We start from the raw sequence: 18,848 nt of genomic DNA, 5'->3' as shown, positions 1-18,848 counted from the left end.
GTGATGCAGGATATATTCAGGTTTCTAGAACAGAATTCAGGTAAATGTCCATATTTGTTTGTTTTATTTTGTTTTTGTTTATTAAAAAAATACTTGTTACAAATACTTTAAGGCAGAAATCACGAATCAAAGTTGCCGTCAGAGTCAATATCGTTGTGAGAGAAAAAGAAGTGGTGCAAAAGTAAAATGAATAAATTAACAATAGATTTATTCAATGAGCATAAACCATAAAAAGGTTTCAGGGCATTTTTGTCTGTCGTGCATTGAAGAGATTTAGCAAATATCTTCAGTTCATCCGTTGATATGGAACTTGACTTTTAAATATCTGTGAATAAAGTTAAAGAGATAAAACATGTTACTTATTAAAGAATCCAGGTTTGATCCTGAATCAGTTTGAACCTGCATCATAATGAGAGGAAGCAGCAGAAGAAGAAGAGGTGCAGGAGGTCAGCAGCACCTGTAGGAGGCGCCACTGCTGCTGACCGGAACCCAGCGGGGCAGAGGAAAGATGGCAGCCGCGGCGGTGGCTGAGTTTCAGAGAGCCCAGTCTCTTCTGGGGACGGACCGGGACGCGTCTATCGACATCCTGCACTCAATAGGTAAATACATCACCCGGAGACAGGCGCTCACACCCGGCCCGGACACGGTGTTCACCGCGGGGCGAGAGCACCAGCTCCACTAGCCGCGTTAGCAGCTAAGCTAAGCTAGCCCAGTGCTGGCCGTCTCCCTGCTTTTACACAGTGAGTCAGCAGCAGCCTGCTAGCCGGCTAGCAACACACCGGCTAGCTCCCGAGCGAAGCTAACGCTAGCTTCCCCACGCTCATTCATTTAACAGCGGCTCGGCTGACAGCGGCTTCGCGTTAGCATCTCGCCCTGGATGTGAACGCGAGGCCGGGCGAGCTCCCCAACGTCCCCGGCTGCTTCCCCGCGGTCAGCCCGTGGAGCCGCGGCGCGTCTGTGTCGCAGCTGAGGCTAAAACACGGAGCTGTCACTGTGTGTGACAGTCCAGGTGTTCCACAGCTGGTTAGCATCCAGCCTGATGTAGCTGCACGTCCTGGCCACACACAGGAGGAGCAGTTTGTGTGTCACGGTGATTCATGTTGATGTGGATTCAATTACATCATCACTGTGTGTGTGTGTGTGTGTGTGTGTGTGTGTGTGTGTGTGTGCAGTGAAGCGGGACATCCAGGAGAGTGATGAGGAAGCAGTGCGGGTTAAAGAGCAGAGCATCCTGGAGCTGGGGGCCCTGCTGGCCAAGACGGGCCAAGCTGCGGGTAAACACAACCACCACGTTCACACACACAACCACCATGTTCACATGTTCACACACAACCACCATGTTCACATGTTCACACACACAACCACCATGTTCACACACACAACCACCATGTTCACACAACCACCACGTTCACATGTTCACACACAACCACCACGTTCACACACACAACCACCATGTTCACATGTTCACACACAACCACCATGTTCACATGTTCACACACAACCACCATGTTCACACACAACTTACCAGCGCCTGTATGGATCCATGTAGAGTCACTCAAACTCCAGTGAAGCCCCATCACTGAGATCCTGACTCTAATGTTCTGTACAGAATTACAAAAGAGACCAATGGATTCAATTAGTCAGAAAATACTTTGAAGTTAGTCCTTTTTAAGTCTGTGCAAACTCTTTTTAATAAACCTCCAAACTCTGCATTCACCAGCCATAGAAGCAGATTGACCAGGAGCCGTTTGTAAGTTCGTCCCTCTTCTTCTTCCTCCTCTCAGAACTGGGGGGCCTGCTGAAGTATGTACGCCCCTTCCTCAACTCCATCTCCAAGGCCAAGGCAGCCCGGCTGGTCCGCTCCCTGCTCGACCTCTTCCTGGACATGGAGGCCGCCACAGGTCAGGAGGTGGAGCTCTGCCTGGAGTGCATAGAGTGGGCTAAAACCGAGAAGAGGACCTTCCTCCGACAGGCGCTGGAGGTGAGACTTAACGAGCCTTTCATACTTACTTGGTACCAGACAACTTTACTAAGATGCTTGATATCTTAGGTCTTTTCCATCCCAAGCTGACAGGCCACATCAACACTTGGGTCGACTTGTCCAGCTGTTTCACCTGCAATGTTTGTTTTCCTGGTTCCAACAGCATCAAAACAAAAGTCCATGAACTCTCTTGCTGAGGTTCCCACCGTCTTTATATCTTATTCCAGCCGTTAAATCTGTCATCAACAAATGATCAACTCACCGTTCATTTAATAGCTTTTAAGTTTACTTGGATTTCGTGGCCCCGTTATTGACTGTCAGCAAGTTGATAATTGATCCTTGAGAATTTGCAGTTTCCTTTCGGTGTGTGTGTGAGACATTCAGGTTTCCTACATTTAACTTCGTAGAAACTTTAAAGTGAATAACAAATTCTATCTGGATAAATAAAGCAAGTTGTAAACACAGGTCTGAGATTGTGTTTGTTTTCCTCTCTCCTCAGGGTCGTCTCATTTCGCTGTATTTCGACACAAAGTGCTACCAGGAAGCATTAACACTCGGTGAGGGTTCACACTACATCACATTTACTTCTCATGCTAAATGAAGTTTGTCGGATGGGATTTCTTATGACGATCTGAAAACCTCTCTCTCTCTCCAGGCACCCAGTTGCTGCAGGAGCTGAAGAAGATGGACGACAAGGCCTTGCTGGTGGAGGTTCAGCTGCAGGAGAGTAAGACGTACCACGCACTCAGTAACCTTCCCAAGGCACGTGCCGCCCTCACCTCTGCCAGGACAACCGCCAACGCCATCTACTGCCCACCCAAACTACAAGCAGCTTTAGACATGCAGTCAGGTACAACCTGTGCTACCTCGACAACACACAAAGCAGAGTTAATAAGCTAATCAGAACATACTGAAGTTTCTGTTAACTTGACATTTACTCTGTGTGTTTGCTCGTGTTTTCAGGGATTATTCACGCAGCAGAGGAAAAAGACTGGAAGACGGCTTACTCCTACTTCTACGAGGCCTTTGAAGGCTACGATTCCATCGACAGCCCCCGAGCCATCATAGCCATCAAATACATGCTGCTCTGCAAAATCATGCTCAACTTGTAAGTGGTGATATATGATGGTTTTTTGACCCACAGAAGCTGATGATAGTGCAGGAGAGACAGTTTTAGAACCAGTCAGCATTTTTCTATAAAGCTGCTCTCAGACATGCCCCGACGTGTTCGAGTCAGTTGCTCTGGAACATTTCAGGAAAATTCACAGAGGTGTATGTTTTTCTGTTTCAGGCCAGACGATGTCCAAGCCCTCATCAGCGGCAAGCTCGCTCTCCGGCACTCTGGCAGAGAGGTATTTCCCCAACACGTGAATTCTTATATAAATCAATCTCTCCCTCGTTGACACTAATGTGCTGATCGGAGACAATAACAACCTGTAACTAGTATGAATGAGGTTTGAATCCATTCACATATCAGACAAAAGCCGGATGTTAGTGGGTGTTGGTGAGTTTTTGACCAGTGGAAAAAGGGCTTAAGAAATGAGGCTTATCAAACTGAACCACTTCCATGTAGCTGTTAACCCTGTGTTCTTCTTCTCCTACAGACAGACTCTCTGAAGTGTGTGGCACAAGCCAGCAAGAACCGGTCGCTCGCAGACTTTGAAAAGGTTTGTGTCTCGAGTTTGATGCTGCATGTTGTCGTGTAACAGCACAGAGAATTAAAGTGCTCTCCCCTCACCTGTGATTAACATCTCATTCCCACCTCAGGCACTTACAGAGTACAAACCTGAGCTGAGTGATGACCCCATCATCAGCAACCATCTCACCACGCTGTACGACAACCTGCTGGAGCGGAATCTCATCAGGGTCATTGAACCTTTCTCCAGGGTCCAGGTAATCTCCTCACATGCGTCTGTATTCTACCACAGTTGGTTCACTCGGGTGCAGAACTTCACCCAGGATAGGAGGACAAAGTAAATAAAGTTAAACACAGTTAATAAAGTTTACTCTTGTGGGTTTAAACCTTGTGTTTCTCCATCTTATCTCCAACAGATCGCACACATTTCCTCCCTCATCAAACTCTCAGAGGTACATTTTTGTTTTTCCTTTCACATTTAAATTTTCATGATACACAATAAATTCCGAGGTTTCCACAGTGAGAAACAGTCTGGATGTGTCTGACTTACAGGGAGACGTGGAGAGGAAACTATCACAGATGATTCTGGATGAGAAGTTTCACGGTAAGCATCCCCAGATAAATGGCTTTTCTGTATTTCACTGTGCTTGACAGATAACCGGTGTTAAGATGATTCTCTGTAGCTGCTTTGTGCCGTTAAAGTTCAAATTATCACCTCTAAAGTAAACTGAATGAAGGTTAATCATCGATTGAGTGATTGTCCTCTAAACACGTTTCTCTCTCCGTCCCTCACCATCTGACCTGACAGGTATTTTGGACCAAGGCGAAGGCGTCCTGATCGTCTTCGCCGAGCCAGTTGTGGACAAGACGTACGAGGCGGCCCTGGAGACCATTCAGAACATGAGCAAAGTGGTTGACTCGCTCTACAACAAAGCCAAGAAGCTCACATAAGGTCTGTGTGTTAATTATATATATATGAAATGTTGTGGAAACCTCAAAATATATCACGACTCAACGGTGCTACTAGAAATTCATGTGCGAACTGCCCACTGTCTGATTGTTTTATACATAATTCTGAGACGCACACTCAGAATCATGAGTCCTTAGTCTGATGCTGCAGTTATACAGTGACGTGTCCACAGCAGCAGAGTCACATCTCAGAGTAAAGAAGTCTGATCACATGATGAGGAGAGATGAGGTCCATCCGAGCCAGAGAGGAACTGAGCCTGACTCCAACCCAACAGTCATTCTGTCTTTAAGTTTGACCGATATGAAATAACACCAGTGTTTTATCCTTTAAATCAATTTGTTTAAAGTTTGGTAAAAGAAAATGAACTTATTCCTGTAAACTCGGTGTTCCCTGTCCTTCGTCTCCCCCTCAGAGAGAGCGAGGTGTCCGGAGTGAAGTGGACCAGTCAGACCTCCGTGGATCGCTCACTTCAACCCGGGGGGGAGGAGCGAGGAGAGTACAAACACTCAACAATCCAGCAAGCAAGTAAACCAGCTGACCAACTGAAGACCAACCAACAGATCAACAACGCGTTCGGGGGGGCACACAGCCCCCGACCCCCAGTCCTCTGCTCGCCCCCTCCTCCCTGTCACTGTCTCTTCCTTCCAATCTGACTGGGGTTGATCTGGCACCAAGTGCTCCTCCCTATGGACAAACCCAGGAACTGCGCCCCTCTTCTCCCACCACTGGTTTGTACTGTATGTAAAACTGGACAGCCCCCACCTCCCCCTCTGTTTCTCTCTGCACTGGCCATCAGGGAATCTTGTAAAATAACAAATAAAGAAAAACCTATACCGTACTTAAACTTACATATATTGTTAAAAAAAAAAAAAAAACCCTGCTTGCTCTGTTCAGGCCGTTTGTGAACATCCGCCCTGAGGGATCCATCACACGTGGTCAGCGCTGGGTTCAGATCCCTCCCCACAGGCAGAGGTGGGCTGAGGCCACGTGAGGCCACTTCTCCATTAGCTTCTCTCAATCATGACTCGTCAAAGCAAAACGAATCATGGTTCTGGTTCGGAGTCTTTGCTGTAAGTCAGCAGAGTAAACAATCTGCTTTCTGCTCCAGTTAGTGATGTGGAGCTCAAACACTCGTCTGGATGGAGATTGTGTTAGTTTAAAAAAAGAAAATCTACCAGTGTGGATGAAACCTCTATTTCTCTTTCTGTAACACACACACACACACACACACACACTTACTTTGTCCTCAGACTTGGTAAAAGAGCATCATTAGGTCTTGGAACAGAGGAGATGTATGAATTCATTCACTCAGATCAGAGAAGTGAAATCCAACCAACGAACTTAACGCTGAACATCTGTGATCGATCTCTCTGGGCGATTTCAGGGCAGTGGGGTGGGGGTGGGGGTCGGTCCGTCCGTCCCTCTCCGGATCCGACGTTTTCTGTCAACCGACCCTGAGAGCGAATGTTTGAAATCCCCCTCTGACTCCCCCCTGACTGGTCGGACTCAGCCACAAGGCATTCTGGGATTTGTGGACCATACAGGGAACTTTCTCCTCTAACCCACCGCTCTGGGACCACAGTGAGAGGAGGACAAAGCGACACACTGGGGTCTCCACACACCTCCCCTCCCACTTCCTGTTTGTATATACCAGTTGCCAACATCATCCAAGGCCTGATTATAGTCACAGTCTCTTTCTTTTCTTTTGTAATGCGTTAAAGAACAGAGTAAACCAGCGAGAGCTCGGTTAGTCACACAAAGTGCTTTTCGACGCTGGAGCCGTGACTGGAGAGAGAACTCTTTTTGTTGTGCGATGCGGAAAAGGCCGGGTTTCGCTGAAGAAAAATCAAGCTGTACATTTCTGGGAACTAAATTTTGAAAAGACTCGAGGCTTTACCGTATATGACAGAGAAAGACAAATGCTAATAAAAATAATGAAATGAAAACTGTAACGGGTTTGATTTTAGGATCCTGCAGATGAGTTTTCACCTTTGCTTAGTTAACGTGATCCTCTGATATGATGAGAACTTTATTTCATTTCTCTTGTACTCGGCTGCCTCTGACTCCAGACCTGCTTACCAACCACGCAGGGGTCTGTGTGGCTGAGGGTTCATGTAAAATCATTGTACAGTCATTTTAACTGAAGTAACACTTTGATTAAAAAAGACAAAATGTGCTCTTGAGTTTGCTGCAACACTTGAACAGTGCTTTCTTTTAATCTGAGAAGATGGTGAACGTCTCGTGTGTGTGTGTGTGTGTGTGTGTGTCCGGGAAATATCAGTTGTGTTGAGCATCATTGTGTGTTAAGTTCTTTTAATCACAAAGGCTGGTTCACCACTGGCTGATCAGACCTGGGTGGGTTTCTAACATCTCGGGCCCAGTCGGGGTCTTTCCTCCTGATCCAGAACCATCGGCTGCTCTTTTGTATCCTTGTGTTCTGGAGCAGGACTGAGGGATGTTGTGATAAAGCTCCTGGAACATCTCCAGCCTTGTTCTGCCTCAGATGTTCGTCTCCACACAGCCGCCTCCTCTCATTCGCCTCATCAGCAGCTTCCTCAGGGTTCTGTCAGTTCCTTGAAGCGGACGACCCACAGGGTGTTGGACCAGAGAACCAGGTCCGGTCTCAGGGTGGTGCTGACAGTTTGTGATGGACTAGAAGCTGTTGGTCTTCATCAGTGTTTCTCAGTGTTGTTGAACGTGCTCATCAGGAAAGAGCCAAGTTTAAAGCTGCAGTTACCAGGAGGCTCAGCAGTGACACCTGGTGATCAGATGATGTCATTTAACTTTAAGTGAACTATTCCAAACTTTAAGTGAGACGAGTTTCTCTTTCTCTTCTGGGATTAAGAAACTAACTTTACTTCCCAGTGAGAAAGTTCTGCTGCTCGTGTTTCACCACGTGTATCTGCTGTGATTCATACCCCTGGAGTTTGACTGCGGGGTTTCCCAATGAGCTGCTTCTCTTCCCAAAGTCAACACATGTAAAGAAGGAAAAGCCTTTTTTTAAATAAACCTTAATTAACAGTAAATAACTCCCAACATGGGTGACGACAGCTCTTCACCTCCACATCTGCATCTGAACGGGAGGCCGCGCTGTGAAGCTGCTGCGTAAACACTCTTATCACCATTACGCACGGCTCGTCCGGCACATTACTGCAGCCTGTGGATATTCTGGGATGTTGTTGAGCTTCCTCCTGCTCTTTGTTAAAGTGCATGTGAGACGGAGGAGTTTCCTGGTTTGCCAAGTGTCGGTCTCCCTGCTCCAGGCCCGAGGAGCGGCTTCACATGGAGGTTTCTGTGGGGAGAGGAGGGAGCCAGACAGGCGACAGTCGGCTCTGTCTTGGCCTCGGGGCAGAGGCAGGGAGCGAGCGGGCGGACCAATGAGAAGGAGACATCCACTCCCCTCAGTCCTGCCCGGCTCGGCTCGGCTCGGCGCACCCTGTAATTAGGAGCTCTGGCTGGGTTGGGCGCCGCCACCGTGGACATCCTGGCTGCTGCTGCGTCAAGGGACTTTGGGAACAGCAGCTCCAGACTGCGAGAGGATTCAGGTCCCGAGTGAAGAAGACAGACATGAACGGACACGCGTCCCCTGTGTTCGAGGACAAGAAGCCCTCGCTCCCCGCGGCCGGCGGCTCCATCTCGGCCACCAAGGCGTCCCCGACCCTGCCGGAGTCCTCCTCCACAGACATGGGCTTCTACAGCGGCGGCTCGCAGGATTTCTACCCGGCGCAGCAGCAGCCGTACGCGGCCCAGCACATGAACCCGTACGCGTACCACCACTACAGCCTGAGCGGGATGGCCGCCGGCGGCGCGTACCCGGTGGGCAAAGCCGAGTACCCGTACCCGCACGCCGCGTACCGGGAGCACGGCGCGTTCAGCCGGGAGGTGACGTCCGCGATGCACGACGCAGGTGAGTTCACACACAACTCGCTCATGTCTCCATGGGAACAACGTGTTGTTGAATATGGATCCTCTTTACACGTAGAGTCCATAACGCTGCTGCGTAAAGCGAGACTTGGTTAAAGAGCGAGACAAAGTGCAGAGGAGCCCGGAGGAGCCCTGAGAGGTTCTCGTGTTCTAACAGAAATACAAACCAACAATAATTTAATATTAACAACTTGTTTAATATGTTCCACTGATTCTCTTTTAATCACGAACACCTGACTTCCCATCATCAGAGGATTAAACAGACAAACTGGGACACAACTCACTTCAGCTTTAAACAATATGATTTCTATTATAATAACTATAACTGGATTAACTTCACTTTAACTTTCACCTGCTTTTATCAGTATTATAAAATGTTAAACACTTTTATTTGCTCAGGAAGATTTTAGTGTTTGGGATTTGAAGCTGAAATAAAAAACTTCCTTTAACTAACTTAACTAACTTTAACCCTGAGCCGTAGTAACCCAGTGGAATCTGGTGGATCCCTGGAGTCCAGGTCTGAAAGGTCAGAGACTCGGGGAGAATCTGAGTTGGCCGGAGGAAGAACTCGTAAATGAAGTGTTCTGGTTTTCTTCTCACTCACTGCAGCCGAGTTTCTATAAAGTTTAATGACTTTGCTTCGAGGAAACAAGAGAAAACATTCAACTTTAAATGTGATGATTATTGTCTCATTTCTATTTTCTCATGAAAAGGAAGCTCAGTGTAAAATAAACTTTAATTTAGCATCATATTGTCTCTGAACGTCTCCTGATTGTCTTCAGGACGCTGACTTCATGAGGAACTGATTCATTTACACACGTTTTGTCCCTGAGCTCTACAGATAATATGAATATAAGTAAAGTAGAATAACACGAGCGACAGGATAAAACCTGATGAGACTTCATGTCCCTTGAGTGAACTTCAGAGGAATATTACATGAAGTCATTATAAACCCAACACACCGATGCTATAATGGTATAATAAGAACATGGAGGTCAACTTCTTGGCTCTTTGACTTTTCCTTTGAGCGCCACCGCTCTGTGTTCAGAAGCTTTTTTCCTCTTGGCTCCTTCTCGAGCTTGGAAGGTGTCTCTGTGCAAACCGCAGAGGAAAAACAAACTCGACAGACTGGTGTGCTGTTTTTGACATTCCAGTTGGGAGTTGACTCCTGGAAATGGCCTCAGGGGACTTTGGCCCTCAGCCACGCACATCAGGTGTCATGACACGTCAGTCAGCCTTGGCCTTTGAATCATCCAACACGGACGGCTCCTTATCACGCAAGGTGGCCACACCCTGACAAACACACAAGCAAACAAACACACAAACATCTTGTGTCATCATTTTGTTCAGCAAGAAAGGAAGCATGTGCCAAAGAGAATAAATAATGTGGCTGATGTGAAAGGGCCAAAGCAAAAAGTATAGAAACTCTAAGGTCATGATCCCCATGTCCACAAACACACCACAGACTCACAATAAACACAAGGTCTTTCCTTTTATTCAATAAATCATTTAGAATTTATATATTAAAATTTCTCCCAGCAGGAAGGTCTAAATGTTGAACTTCAAATACATAAATCAGGATTATTTTCATAGCAAAAGTAGCAATTAAATAATATACATACTAAAATCCTCACAATCGTACTTCTGTTTGCAAACTCTACGTTTAAATAAATATATAAATACATATTTTTATATATAAATATATATGTATATATATATATATGTGCTGATCAAATGTAAATGAATTTGAGTAAAGTAGTTTGAAGGAAACACAGAAGTGGAGTCAGAGCCTAAAGAGGCAGGATGTGAGCGAGAGGCCTCCAGGCGACATGAAAAGCACCTATAAATCTCTCCTCCCTCCCCGGCTGTGGGAGACACTCAGACCAAAATTATAAGTTCAGAGCGCTGGCGGAATTTCTTTGAAATTTCGGGGTTGTAGCGGCCGAGGTTATTTTGGTTCTACAACTTCTCTGCACAAAGAGCCGAGTGGAGACCCAGCTCAAGGTCTTCATGGTTTTCACTCTCTCCCCCCCCCGCAGTGAAAGAAGAGCCAGACATGGAGGTCCGGATGGTCAACGGGAAGCCCAAGAAGGTGCGCAAGCCCCGGACCATCTACTCCAGCTACCAGCTGGCCGTCCTGCAGAGGAGGTTCCAGACGGCTCAGTACCTGGCGCTGCCTGAACGGGCCGAGCTGGCGGCACAAATGGGCCTCACGCAGACGCAGGTGAGGGAGCACGTGGTTCAGTCACAGGGGAAATCCAAATCCCCATTAAAGGATCAAACTGTTCAGCAAGTGAGATGTGGAATTGAGGTTTTCAGTGTCAGTCGAGGCCCTGAACGCAGCTGAAGTTCTGAACGCAGCTGAAGTTCTGAACGCAGCTGAAGTGTCAGTCGAGGTCGAGCCACCGATAGGATCTGAAGTGCAGAAAGATGAAAGCGAGATGAAAGGATCTGAAACGTAATCACAGAAGTCACCTACGTGTTATTTCACTGTCTGTGACCTCATTGAATTGTCAGTTTTCAGTTTGGCAGCGACAGCTTCGGAACATTCAGGTAAACCACAGAGAGGTTGGCACTTTAATTGGTTCAATCAGAACAGATGAAAGCGATTTTAAATTTGTTGCTGACGGATTAAAGTGCAGACGCGTGTCAGGAGGCGTCAGACGGCGGCTCCGGAGACAGTCGCAGTGTTTCAGCTGTCGGAGGAAATTAAAAAACTATTGTTGAAGTGTGACTTGATGATTGATTGAGTCTATGGAACTTTACCAGCGACCAATGAGAAACCTTGAGAGGTGTGAACAGGCTGAAGTGACACAATAACACATTAAGAGTTAGAATGAGGTGAAGGTGAAAGAATGGACTTTCAGTTCGTACATTATGAGCAATAAAGTCTCTTAACGTACAGGTAGACACTTTATAGTTATTATAAACTGTAGATTATAGGCTACATATTAAATATCCGAACAACAGAATAAACTTAAATACAATGCAATACAAAAAAAATTATTCAACAACAAAAACTTTAATTAAAACCACGATGGAACAAAGTAAACTAAAATCCAGACGAACACAGTCGTTTGCCAGAATGTGAGAAGACCTGAGGCGGCGCTGCGAGTCGCTCTGCCTCGGCCGCTCTGGTTTACACAGTCTCGCTCTTCCTGCCTTTTGTGATTTACCACAACATGAATTATCTTGGCTCAAGTGATAAAAGAACGAGCTCGCTGCACCGGTTGTTTTATCACTGCTACTGTAAATCATTGCTCCGCTTTGTGCTTGAGAAAACAAAAGCAGGAGCACGACGGCGTGTGGTGAAACATGTGATTGTCATGTCACTCAGCTTGACGCGCTCATGAGTTCAGCGTTGTTTATACAAATCACAGCTATAGAATCATATTACAGTCAAAGGAGCTGCCAGTAATCCAGCATATATCTTACCCTTCTGAGATCGAGGCACGTGCAGGTTGAAGGTATCAATATCACCAGCTGCCTGCTTGAACAGCAAAGAAAGGGTTTTCAGGCGGAAACATTTTAATAATTGATTTGATCAGGAAGCTCAACTACAAATGTGTGGGACAACAATAGTTTACATGTGGGGATGAAAGTGAACAGAGGTTTGAAAATGTCTCTGTACTCCGGATAATCTCCTGACATGCTCCAGAGCGGCTGCGTCATTCTCAGAAACAAGGAGCTGAACAAAGCTGCAGAGGAAAATCCTTCCTTCTTGTAATCTTCCCATTTGATGTTCTTCCCTTCAGGTGAAGATCTGGTTCCAGAACCGTCGCTCCAAGTTCAAGAAGCTCTACAAGAACGGAGAGTTTCCACTCGGGGAAATTGCTCTTGAGCACAGCCCAGAAGCCAGCGATTCCATGGCCTGCAACTCCCCCCCGTCCCCCGCTGTGTGGGAGGGCGGCAGCAACACAAACAACAGCAACAACAACACAAACAGCAGCAGCAACACAAACAGCAGCATCAAGAGTAACGCACTGCTGGAGCCGACCACCAGGGGGCAGGGTCCCTACCCGCCTCCTGTGGATTCCTCGCCCACCTACATGGCAGAGTTCTCACATCAGAACTGGTACCAGCAGCAGGGGGCACATTTAGGTCTGCTGGCGCCAACGCACCACACGCCAGCCCCGGCGCCGCCCGCCACACAGAGTATGGGAGCCGTGTACTGACACACGGACGCTGCTGAACAGTGTGAACGGAGCCCTGGGGGGCGGGGGTGGGGGCGGGGCCCTGTTTTCTGACGTCATCACACACGGGTCACGACTGTTAAACCCGACACGCATGTTGTTTAACAGGCTCGTCTGCAGTAAACAGGGATAGAGAAGAAAGTGCTGGCCTCAGGTCAGCTCCTCGTCCGAGACGCTCACCACACGTTACATCACGTGAGTGACAGGGAGGCTCACATTCACCTTTTATTTTGTATATTTAATATTTTAAATCTGACAGTATTTATGTCAAACACCTGCGATGAGTCGTTCTCTTAAATCTCTGACGCAGCATTTTAACAGTTAAACTGTAACCGGGGAAGAGGCCGATCATCACGCCAACATTCGCCTCCATCATCAGGGACTGAGCAACACAACTGAACAATGTTTCCATTCATAGTTTTATAAAAGTTTTATTATATAACAGATAAACAGTAAAATGTTCATGTTTCTAGTGGGACCACATGGACGTCTGCTGCGTGTGTCTGAAGACGTGTGCGTGATGACATCACGTGTCGGCGGCTGTTTGCCGACAGGACGATGACTCAGCGATAAAACACAACTTGTGTGATTGAATGAAGTTTTATTAAGAACTTTTGGATGAATGTTTACAAGATGTGATGTATTTATTAATCTGTTATTCAGGATTTAAATCCTCAGATATTCTATCATGAAACTGTCGCAGTTCACTTTTCAGCAGCTCAGTCTCAACAGTTTCCAAAAATAACATTAATGATGATATATCATATTTCACAGGTTTGTTTGTTTTTCTTTTTGTATTATTTACAGTTAAAGGTCCCTGTCAGGATTTAGTGTGTCAACACACTGTATCCTACAACTCCCACAATGCAACTTGGCAGCGTAGCTCACTAGACCCTCTCTCCCGATAAGAGCCACATGTTTAAAGTCTCTTTGTTTTAGTTACTCTTTAAAGTTCGTTCTCTGTTGAACATGTTCCACCTCCGAACCTAAACTGAAATATCAGAACTAACAAAACTTCTCAGTGATGTTGTGCGACTGTTTGTGCGACTGTTTCCAAATATTCTCCACGACATGTAATCCGATGTTTAAAGATGTCGCTGTGGCCCTTTACTTCCTGTTCACAGACACGAGGACCAGAAATAACCAGGAAGAGACAAAGTGAGGACGAGTTGGTGTTTAAACGTCTAAAAATAAGTTTTATATTTTGTATTAACATGTTGTACTCAGGTCTTTTATTTATAGAGTCAACTGCAAATCAACGCAGTTCAGTTTGTGCATTAAAAGCATTTATGTTTCAGAAATTGAGTCAAAAAATAAAATGTCTTTAGTTGACTAACGTGTTTGTCTCCGTGTGTATTTACCTGTGAACACAGACACACACACACACACACACACACACACACACACACACACACACACACACACACAGACAGAGGAGATGATGGTGTTTTCCTGTCTGTCCCAGTGAGTCACACACAGGCTGCACTCGTCTATATGTGATACACAACTTACAGACACGCACATGCACACGTGTATGTGCGTGTCTGGGAGGTTGTGGGAGGTGACGGAGCAGCAGACACTCTGGAGTCTCTGGATACTAATAACACACTGCTGACACACACACTGAGGGTGTACTGCTTTCATGTGGCTCACACGGAGACGAGTGTGTGTGTGTGTCTGTCTGTGTGTAGTTACTGCTCATGCTGTAGGAACCTAAGTCTGTTTAAACAGTCACATTGTGATGTAACAACATAAATCATTAGATTTAAGGTGAGGATTGAGGTATAAGATAAGATAAGATAAGATAAGATAAGATGAGATAAGATAATATAAGATAATATAAGATGAGATGAGATGAGATGAGATGAGATAAGATAATATAAGATGATATAATATAATATAAGATAAAGTGAGATAAGATAAGACTTTATTTATACCGAAGGAAAGTCTTGTGCCATTTTGCTCCAGATTACAGTAACACAATATTTAATAGAATACAGTGAATAAAACAATAGAATATTAAGTCTGTAAAAAGTACAAGTGAAATTTCTAATAAAGTATGTAAATATTTACAATATATATGAAATGTCCTGCTAAAAATCTTAAAATGCAGAATTTCTGTCAGGAACAAGTTTAAAAACCTCTCATCTGTTTCCTGTGCTCTGTGCTCTACCTGTTCAGCCTTTGATCGCGATTGATTAGTGATGCCTGCAGAGTCCAGAAGGGGGAGCTCTCCACCACGAGGCCTCGTGCACTCAAGAGACCAACGAAGAAGAAGATTCAAACGTCACCTGGTTTGATATTAGCATGTTAGCTCACACTGACTGAATGTTGTGTGTCCTGTTGAATGTTGTGTGTCCTGTTGAATGTTGTGTGTTCTGTTGAATGTTGTGTGTTGACTGTATTTTCTCTCATTACATCTGAAAACAGACATGAACTCTTTGGACGTTCTCCAGAGTTTCTCTAACACAGGCATGTCTGTAGCGTTCAGGTGGAGCCGCTCGGTTCTGTGGACGCTCTGTGGACGCTCTGTGGACGCTCTGTGGACACTCTGTGGACGCTCTGTGGACTTGAACCCACGGGGTCTGACTGGAGAAACTCATCTGAACATCTGGAGTTCAGTCCACGTCTGAACGTTCACCCCGTGATCCACTGGAGGTCTGTGGGCTGAGTTCTGCTGCAGCTCCGGACCCTGAAAGGATCAAGATGATGGACGTGATCTTCTTCTACTGTGTAACTGCATCGTGCTGACACAACTCTGATGACACACGATCATGTGACACGACCACAGTGAGCATGTTGGCTCAGACAGTTGCAGATTCCTGGAAACACGGAGCAAACAGCCCTCGTGTTCCGAGGAGTGAGGGCGTGGACCCACAGATCCAGCAGCACACCTTCCATGTTGGTTTAGGCTCCGAGCTTCCTGCGCTGAGCCCTCAGCTTCCAGGTGTCACAGAAGAATGTGTGTGAACATCCCGGGGAGACGGACGCCGACGGGGCTTGTAGCGACTGGCACAACACGGGGGAAACGTTTCACCTGCACTCGGCCGCAGTGGCTTTCTGCCTGCAACACGTAATAACCAGGATCTCAGCAAACAGCAGAGGGGAAACCAACACCAACACAATACTCCCTCCCCTCCACCCGAGCATGTGCAGAAACCAAGTGATCCTTTCTATCACCGTGAGGCGTGAAGGTGAGCTCAGGGGGCGGGTCCACGAGACGAGGCGATGACATCAGCTGCTGCAAGCTGAGCGCAGAGGAAAGGTTTACAACCGTGTCATGAAGGATTCTGAGCTTACCTTCCTTTTCCCCGCCTGCAGCCACGATCCACTCACCGGCACCGATCTGCTCTCAGGGGCCGATACCGAGCTCCCGCCTGAGCGCTGGGAAGAGGAAGTCAGCACCGGGACGCGTCTCAATTCTGTGTTTGACGTTTGTATTTCTGCCATCGACCCCGACCACCGTTCTTAAAGCTTCGTTCAAAAACATGCGTCACCTTTAAACTTTATCCAGACAGAAAATGTGTTTCTATTCATAATGATCTCGTGGAGAAAAGTTTTATTCACAGGCTTCATGTAAATACGCTGCTGGAACAAATGAATGTTTCACATAGACAGTTTGTTTGTTTGTGTTTAGTTTAGTGGGTTTTCATTGTGTCTTAACTGAAGCTCTTGAAAGTTAAAAATATAAAAATGTGTTCCCGCAGTTTATTTGTATAGAAACATGTTACCACACACATGCAACATGGCTCCAACATGCAGTGACTCATGAGTCTGTGTGTGTTTCACTGGGGGGGGGGTGATGTGAAATCCTTTGGTTGCTGGTTGTGGAATAAGAAGAACGTCTGATATCGCTCTTATATAAATATATCGGTCTAACTGTGAGGAAGTCTTGTTCCCACACACACACACACACACACACACACACACACACACACACACACACACACACACACTCTGCAGTACCTCAGTTGCACTTAAAACTTGAATGTGTGTGTTTCCGCGCTGCAGGAGTCAAGTTTAACAAGCAAATTTAAAGTGACCCCTGCTGTTCATGGCTCGTTTTAATGAATGTGTTTTTTTCTCTATGTCTCTCTCTCTCTCTCTCTCTCTCTCTCTCTCTCTCTCTCTCTCTCTCTCTCTCTCTCTCTCTCTCTCTCTCTCTCTCTCCCTCTCTCTCTCTCTCTCTCTCTCTCTCCTCTCTCTCCCTCTCTCTCTCTCTCTCTCTCTCTCTGCCCCCTCTCTCTCTCTGCAGGACATCACATGCTGTCATCTGCCCAGTAGCAAGTTGTGAAGTCTCTGGTTTTATGGTTTTTTTCCACACACTCTGCTTTTATTTGGTGAGTTTTCACGAGCAGCGATCTGCTCGTTCAGAATCGACACAGAAACACAGACACACACAGATCATGAGTCTTTTATAATTCACGTCTGCTCTCAGCTGGATGTTGTAAATATTACAAAGTTCATGAACGCTCTTTATGTCTCTGATGAAAGTGATTTTACAGTTTGTACTGTGACTGGGCTCATCACTGGTCTGTAGTGATAAAACAAATAAGGTGCGTTCAACCTGTTTCACCACAGCGACTCCCACGCCGCTAAAAAAACTTTATCTCACAGTTTTGAGCAGATGAATTTTTTCAAACAATAACAAAACTATTGGCAAACAATTCAGTCTGCGTCACGTTCAAAGTTAGTTTTTGTAATTTTCACCACAAATTTGCAGCAAATTTCACCAATGGTAGTTTTCACAGTAGATGATGTAAAACGCTGAGTCGTGCTCGTGTCACCAGATCTCTGTGACACAAACGTTATAAACTCACTGACGCCACCAGAGACAGTGAAGAGCAAATGGTTTTAAACAGTTGTGTTGAAGCACAAACGTTAAAACGTGAATCGTCTCTTCACTGAAGCTTCTGTGTGTGAACCTCAGCTTTGTCTTTCTCTTTGTTGCTTGTTTCCTCCTCGTCTCCTTTGTGCAGACGGTTTGTGTTTGTGTTGCCTGACCCCCCGACGGGCTCCCATCACTTCATTAGCTCAACACAACGCGTCTGTGAAGTCTGTGAAGAAAATATTCCATAAAACTTGTGTGAACTTTGCCCGAGGCGGCACGATGCTGCTGCCGCTCGCTGTTACAGATTGAAAAAGCCTGGGACGTCGGAAAGTTCCCAGGCTTGATCTTCAGCAGAAGAGAGAACGACTAAAGAAGATCTGCAGACACAAATAATTATTAGAGTTTCTAAGGAACAAGAGAACGGTATAATTTAAAGTAAAATAATAACAACATGAGCTCAGATCCCTGGTATGATTTTCCTTGTGTTGAGACCACGTTTGCTCCATTGACTCCGGAGTCTGTTTTATTCAGCTCTGAATTATTCAGACTTGAAATCGAATCTACTTCCTGAGATGTTTCCTGTCGAATCAGCAGTAAAATCTCCTCAAGGTTTCTGGACAAATGTTTTAAATCACTTTGACCTTCTGGCTCCCACCTGTTTTAATATGTGGCTCATTTATTAACCAGCACCTTTTACTTTGAAGAATAAAGAGTTGGATAAGATGTGACGGCCTCTCGTCTGGTACCTGGATAATATCGTAAACACGGCGCAACTGATCGTTAACTTTCACCTTCACCGTTTACGTGGATCATGTAAATTAATTTTATACAGATTTATTTTTCCACTGCACTTTTCTGTCGTTAACTTTCTACGGAACATTCTGCAAAACGGATTCTGACGCCTTTGTCAATGTCACATGTTTCAATCGGACTCATTTAACTGATTTTAATCAAATTAAACCTGACATATGATTCTGAAAAATAATAAGTACAATCAAATTAAAACATATGCTCTTAAACATGTATCTTGATTTAGGTGCATTTATGTTGTGCAGCCACTTGACGTAATGAAATGGAGTAAATTCAACATATCAGTGGGAGGGATGTGTGCTGTATATTTTTATAAACACATATATATTATTTCTTTGCTATATGTGCATTTACGTATTTAGATAATAAATATTATTTGTTGTATTTGTTCCTTCTTCACCTTATTTCCTTCATAGAAACATGGACTGTGTTGATATATTGATAAAACCGATTTACTCTCCGGTTCTCCTCCGCAGCCTCGTTGGGTTTCCTCTCGCTCTCAC

General features: G+C 45.6%; 2 protein-coding genes across 2 annotated transcripts; both read left to right on the top strand.

Moving 5' to 3' along the window:
- The first annotated feature begins 436 nt into the window (after nt 1-436).
- Nucleotides 437-5,445, top strand: LOC118123572 (26S proteasome non-ATPase regulatory subunit 11). Its single transcript, XM_035181059.2, has 13 exons — nt 437-599; nt 1,173-1,274; nt 1,785-1,981; nt 2,481-2,538; nt 2,637-2,831; nt 2,945-3,089; nt 3,273-3,333; nt 3,586-3,648; nt 3,749-3,874; nt 4,034-4,069; nt 4,170-4,221; nt 4,426-4,569; nt 5,000-5,445. Exons 1-12 carry the CDS (start codon nt 509-511, stop codon nt 4,566-4,568), a joined length of 1,269 nt encoding a protein of 422 aa, XP_035036950.1. The 5' UTR covers nt 437-508; the 3' UTR covers nt 4,569; nt 5,000-5,445.
- Nucleotides 5,446-6,066: 621 nt separating this feature from the next.
- On the top strand, nt 6,067-14,036 carry LOC118123573 (homeobox protein Dlx3b). The gene is made up of 3 exons (XM_035181060.2): nt 6,067-8,494; nt 10,551-10,735; nt 12,267-14,036. The coding sequence occupies exons 1-3, from the start codon at nt 8,155-8,157 to the stop codon at nt 12,684-12,686; spliced, it is 945 nt and encodes a 314-aa protein (XP_035036951.1). The 5' UTR covers nt 6,067-8,154; the 3' UTR covers nt 12,687-14,036.
- Nucleotides 14,037-18,848: the final 4,812 nt, after the last annotated feature.

This window comes from Hippoglossus stenolepis, chromosome 16, assembly GCF_022539355.2.
Source record: "Hippoglossus stenolepis isolate QCI-W04-F060 chromosome 16, HSTE1.2, whole genome shotgun sequence".
NCBI lineage: Eukaryota > Metazoa > Chordata > Actinopteri > Pleuronectiformes > Pleuronectidae > Hippoglossus > Hippoglossus stenolepis.
Note: the sequence above shows the minus strand (reverse complement) of the source record. Positions and strands in the feature narration are given on the sequence as shown.

What these genes read in the sequence shown, in the direction of transcription:
- LOC118123572 (XM_035181059.2), top strand. Translation starts at nt 509, where the DNA reads ATGGCAGCCGCGGCGGTGGCTGAGTTTCAGAGAGCCCAGTCTCTTCTG. An exon ending in CGACATCCTGCACTCAATAG is followed by an intron (nt 600 to 1,172) that starts GTAAATACATCA and finishes GTGTGTGTGCAG; the next exon opens with TGAAGCGGGACATCCAGGAG. An exon ending in TGCAAAATCATGCTCAACTT is followed by an intron (nt 3,090 to 3,272) that starts GTAAGTGGTGAT and finishes TTTCTGTTTCAG; the next exon opens with GCCAGACGATGTCCAAGCCC.
- LOC118123573 (XM_035181060.2), top strand. Translation starts at nt 8,155, where the DNA reads ATGAACGGACACGCGTCCCCTGTGTTCGAGGACAAGAAGCCCTCGCTC. An exon ending in GTCCGCGATGCACGACGCAG is followed by an intron (nt 8,495 to 10,550) that starts GTGAGTTCACAC and finishes CCCCCCCCGCAG; the next exon opens with TGAAAGAAGAGCCAGACATG. An exon ending in TGGGCCTCACGCAGACGCAG is followed by an intron (nt 10,736 to 12,266) that starts GTGAGGGAGCAC and finishes TCTTCCCTTCAG; the next exon opens with GTGAAGATCTGGTTCCAGAA.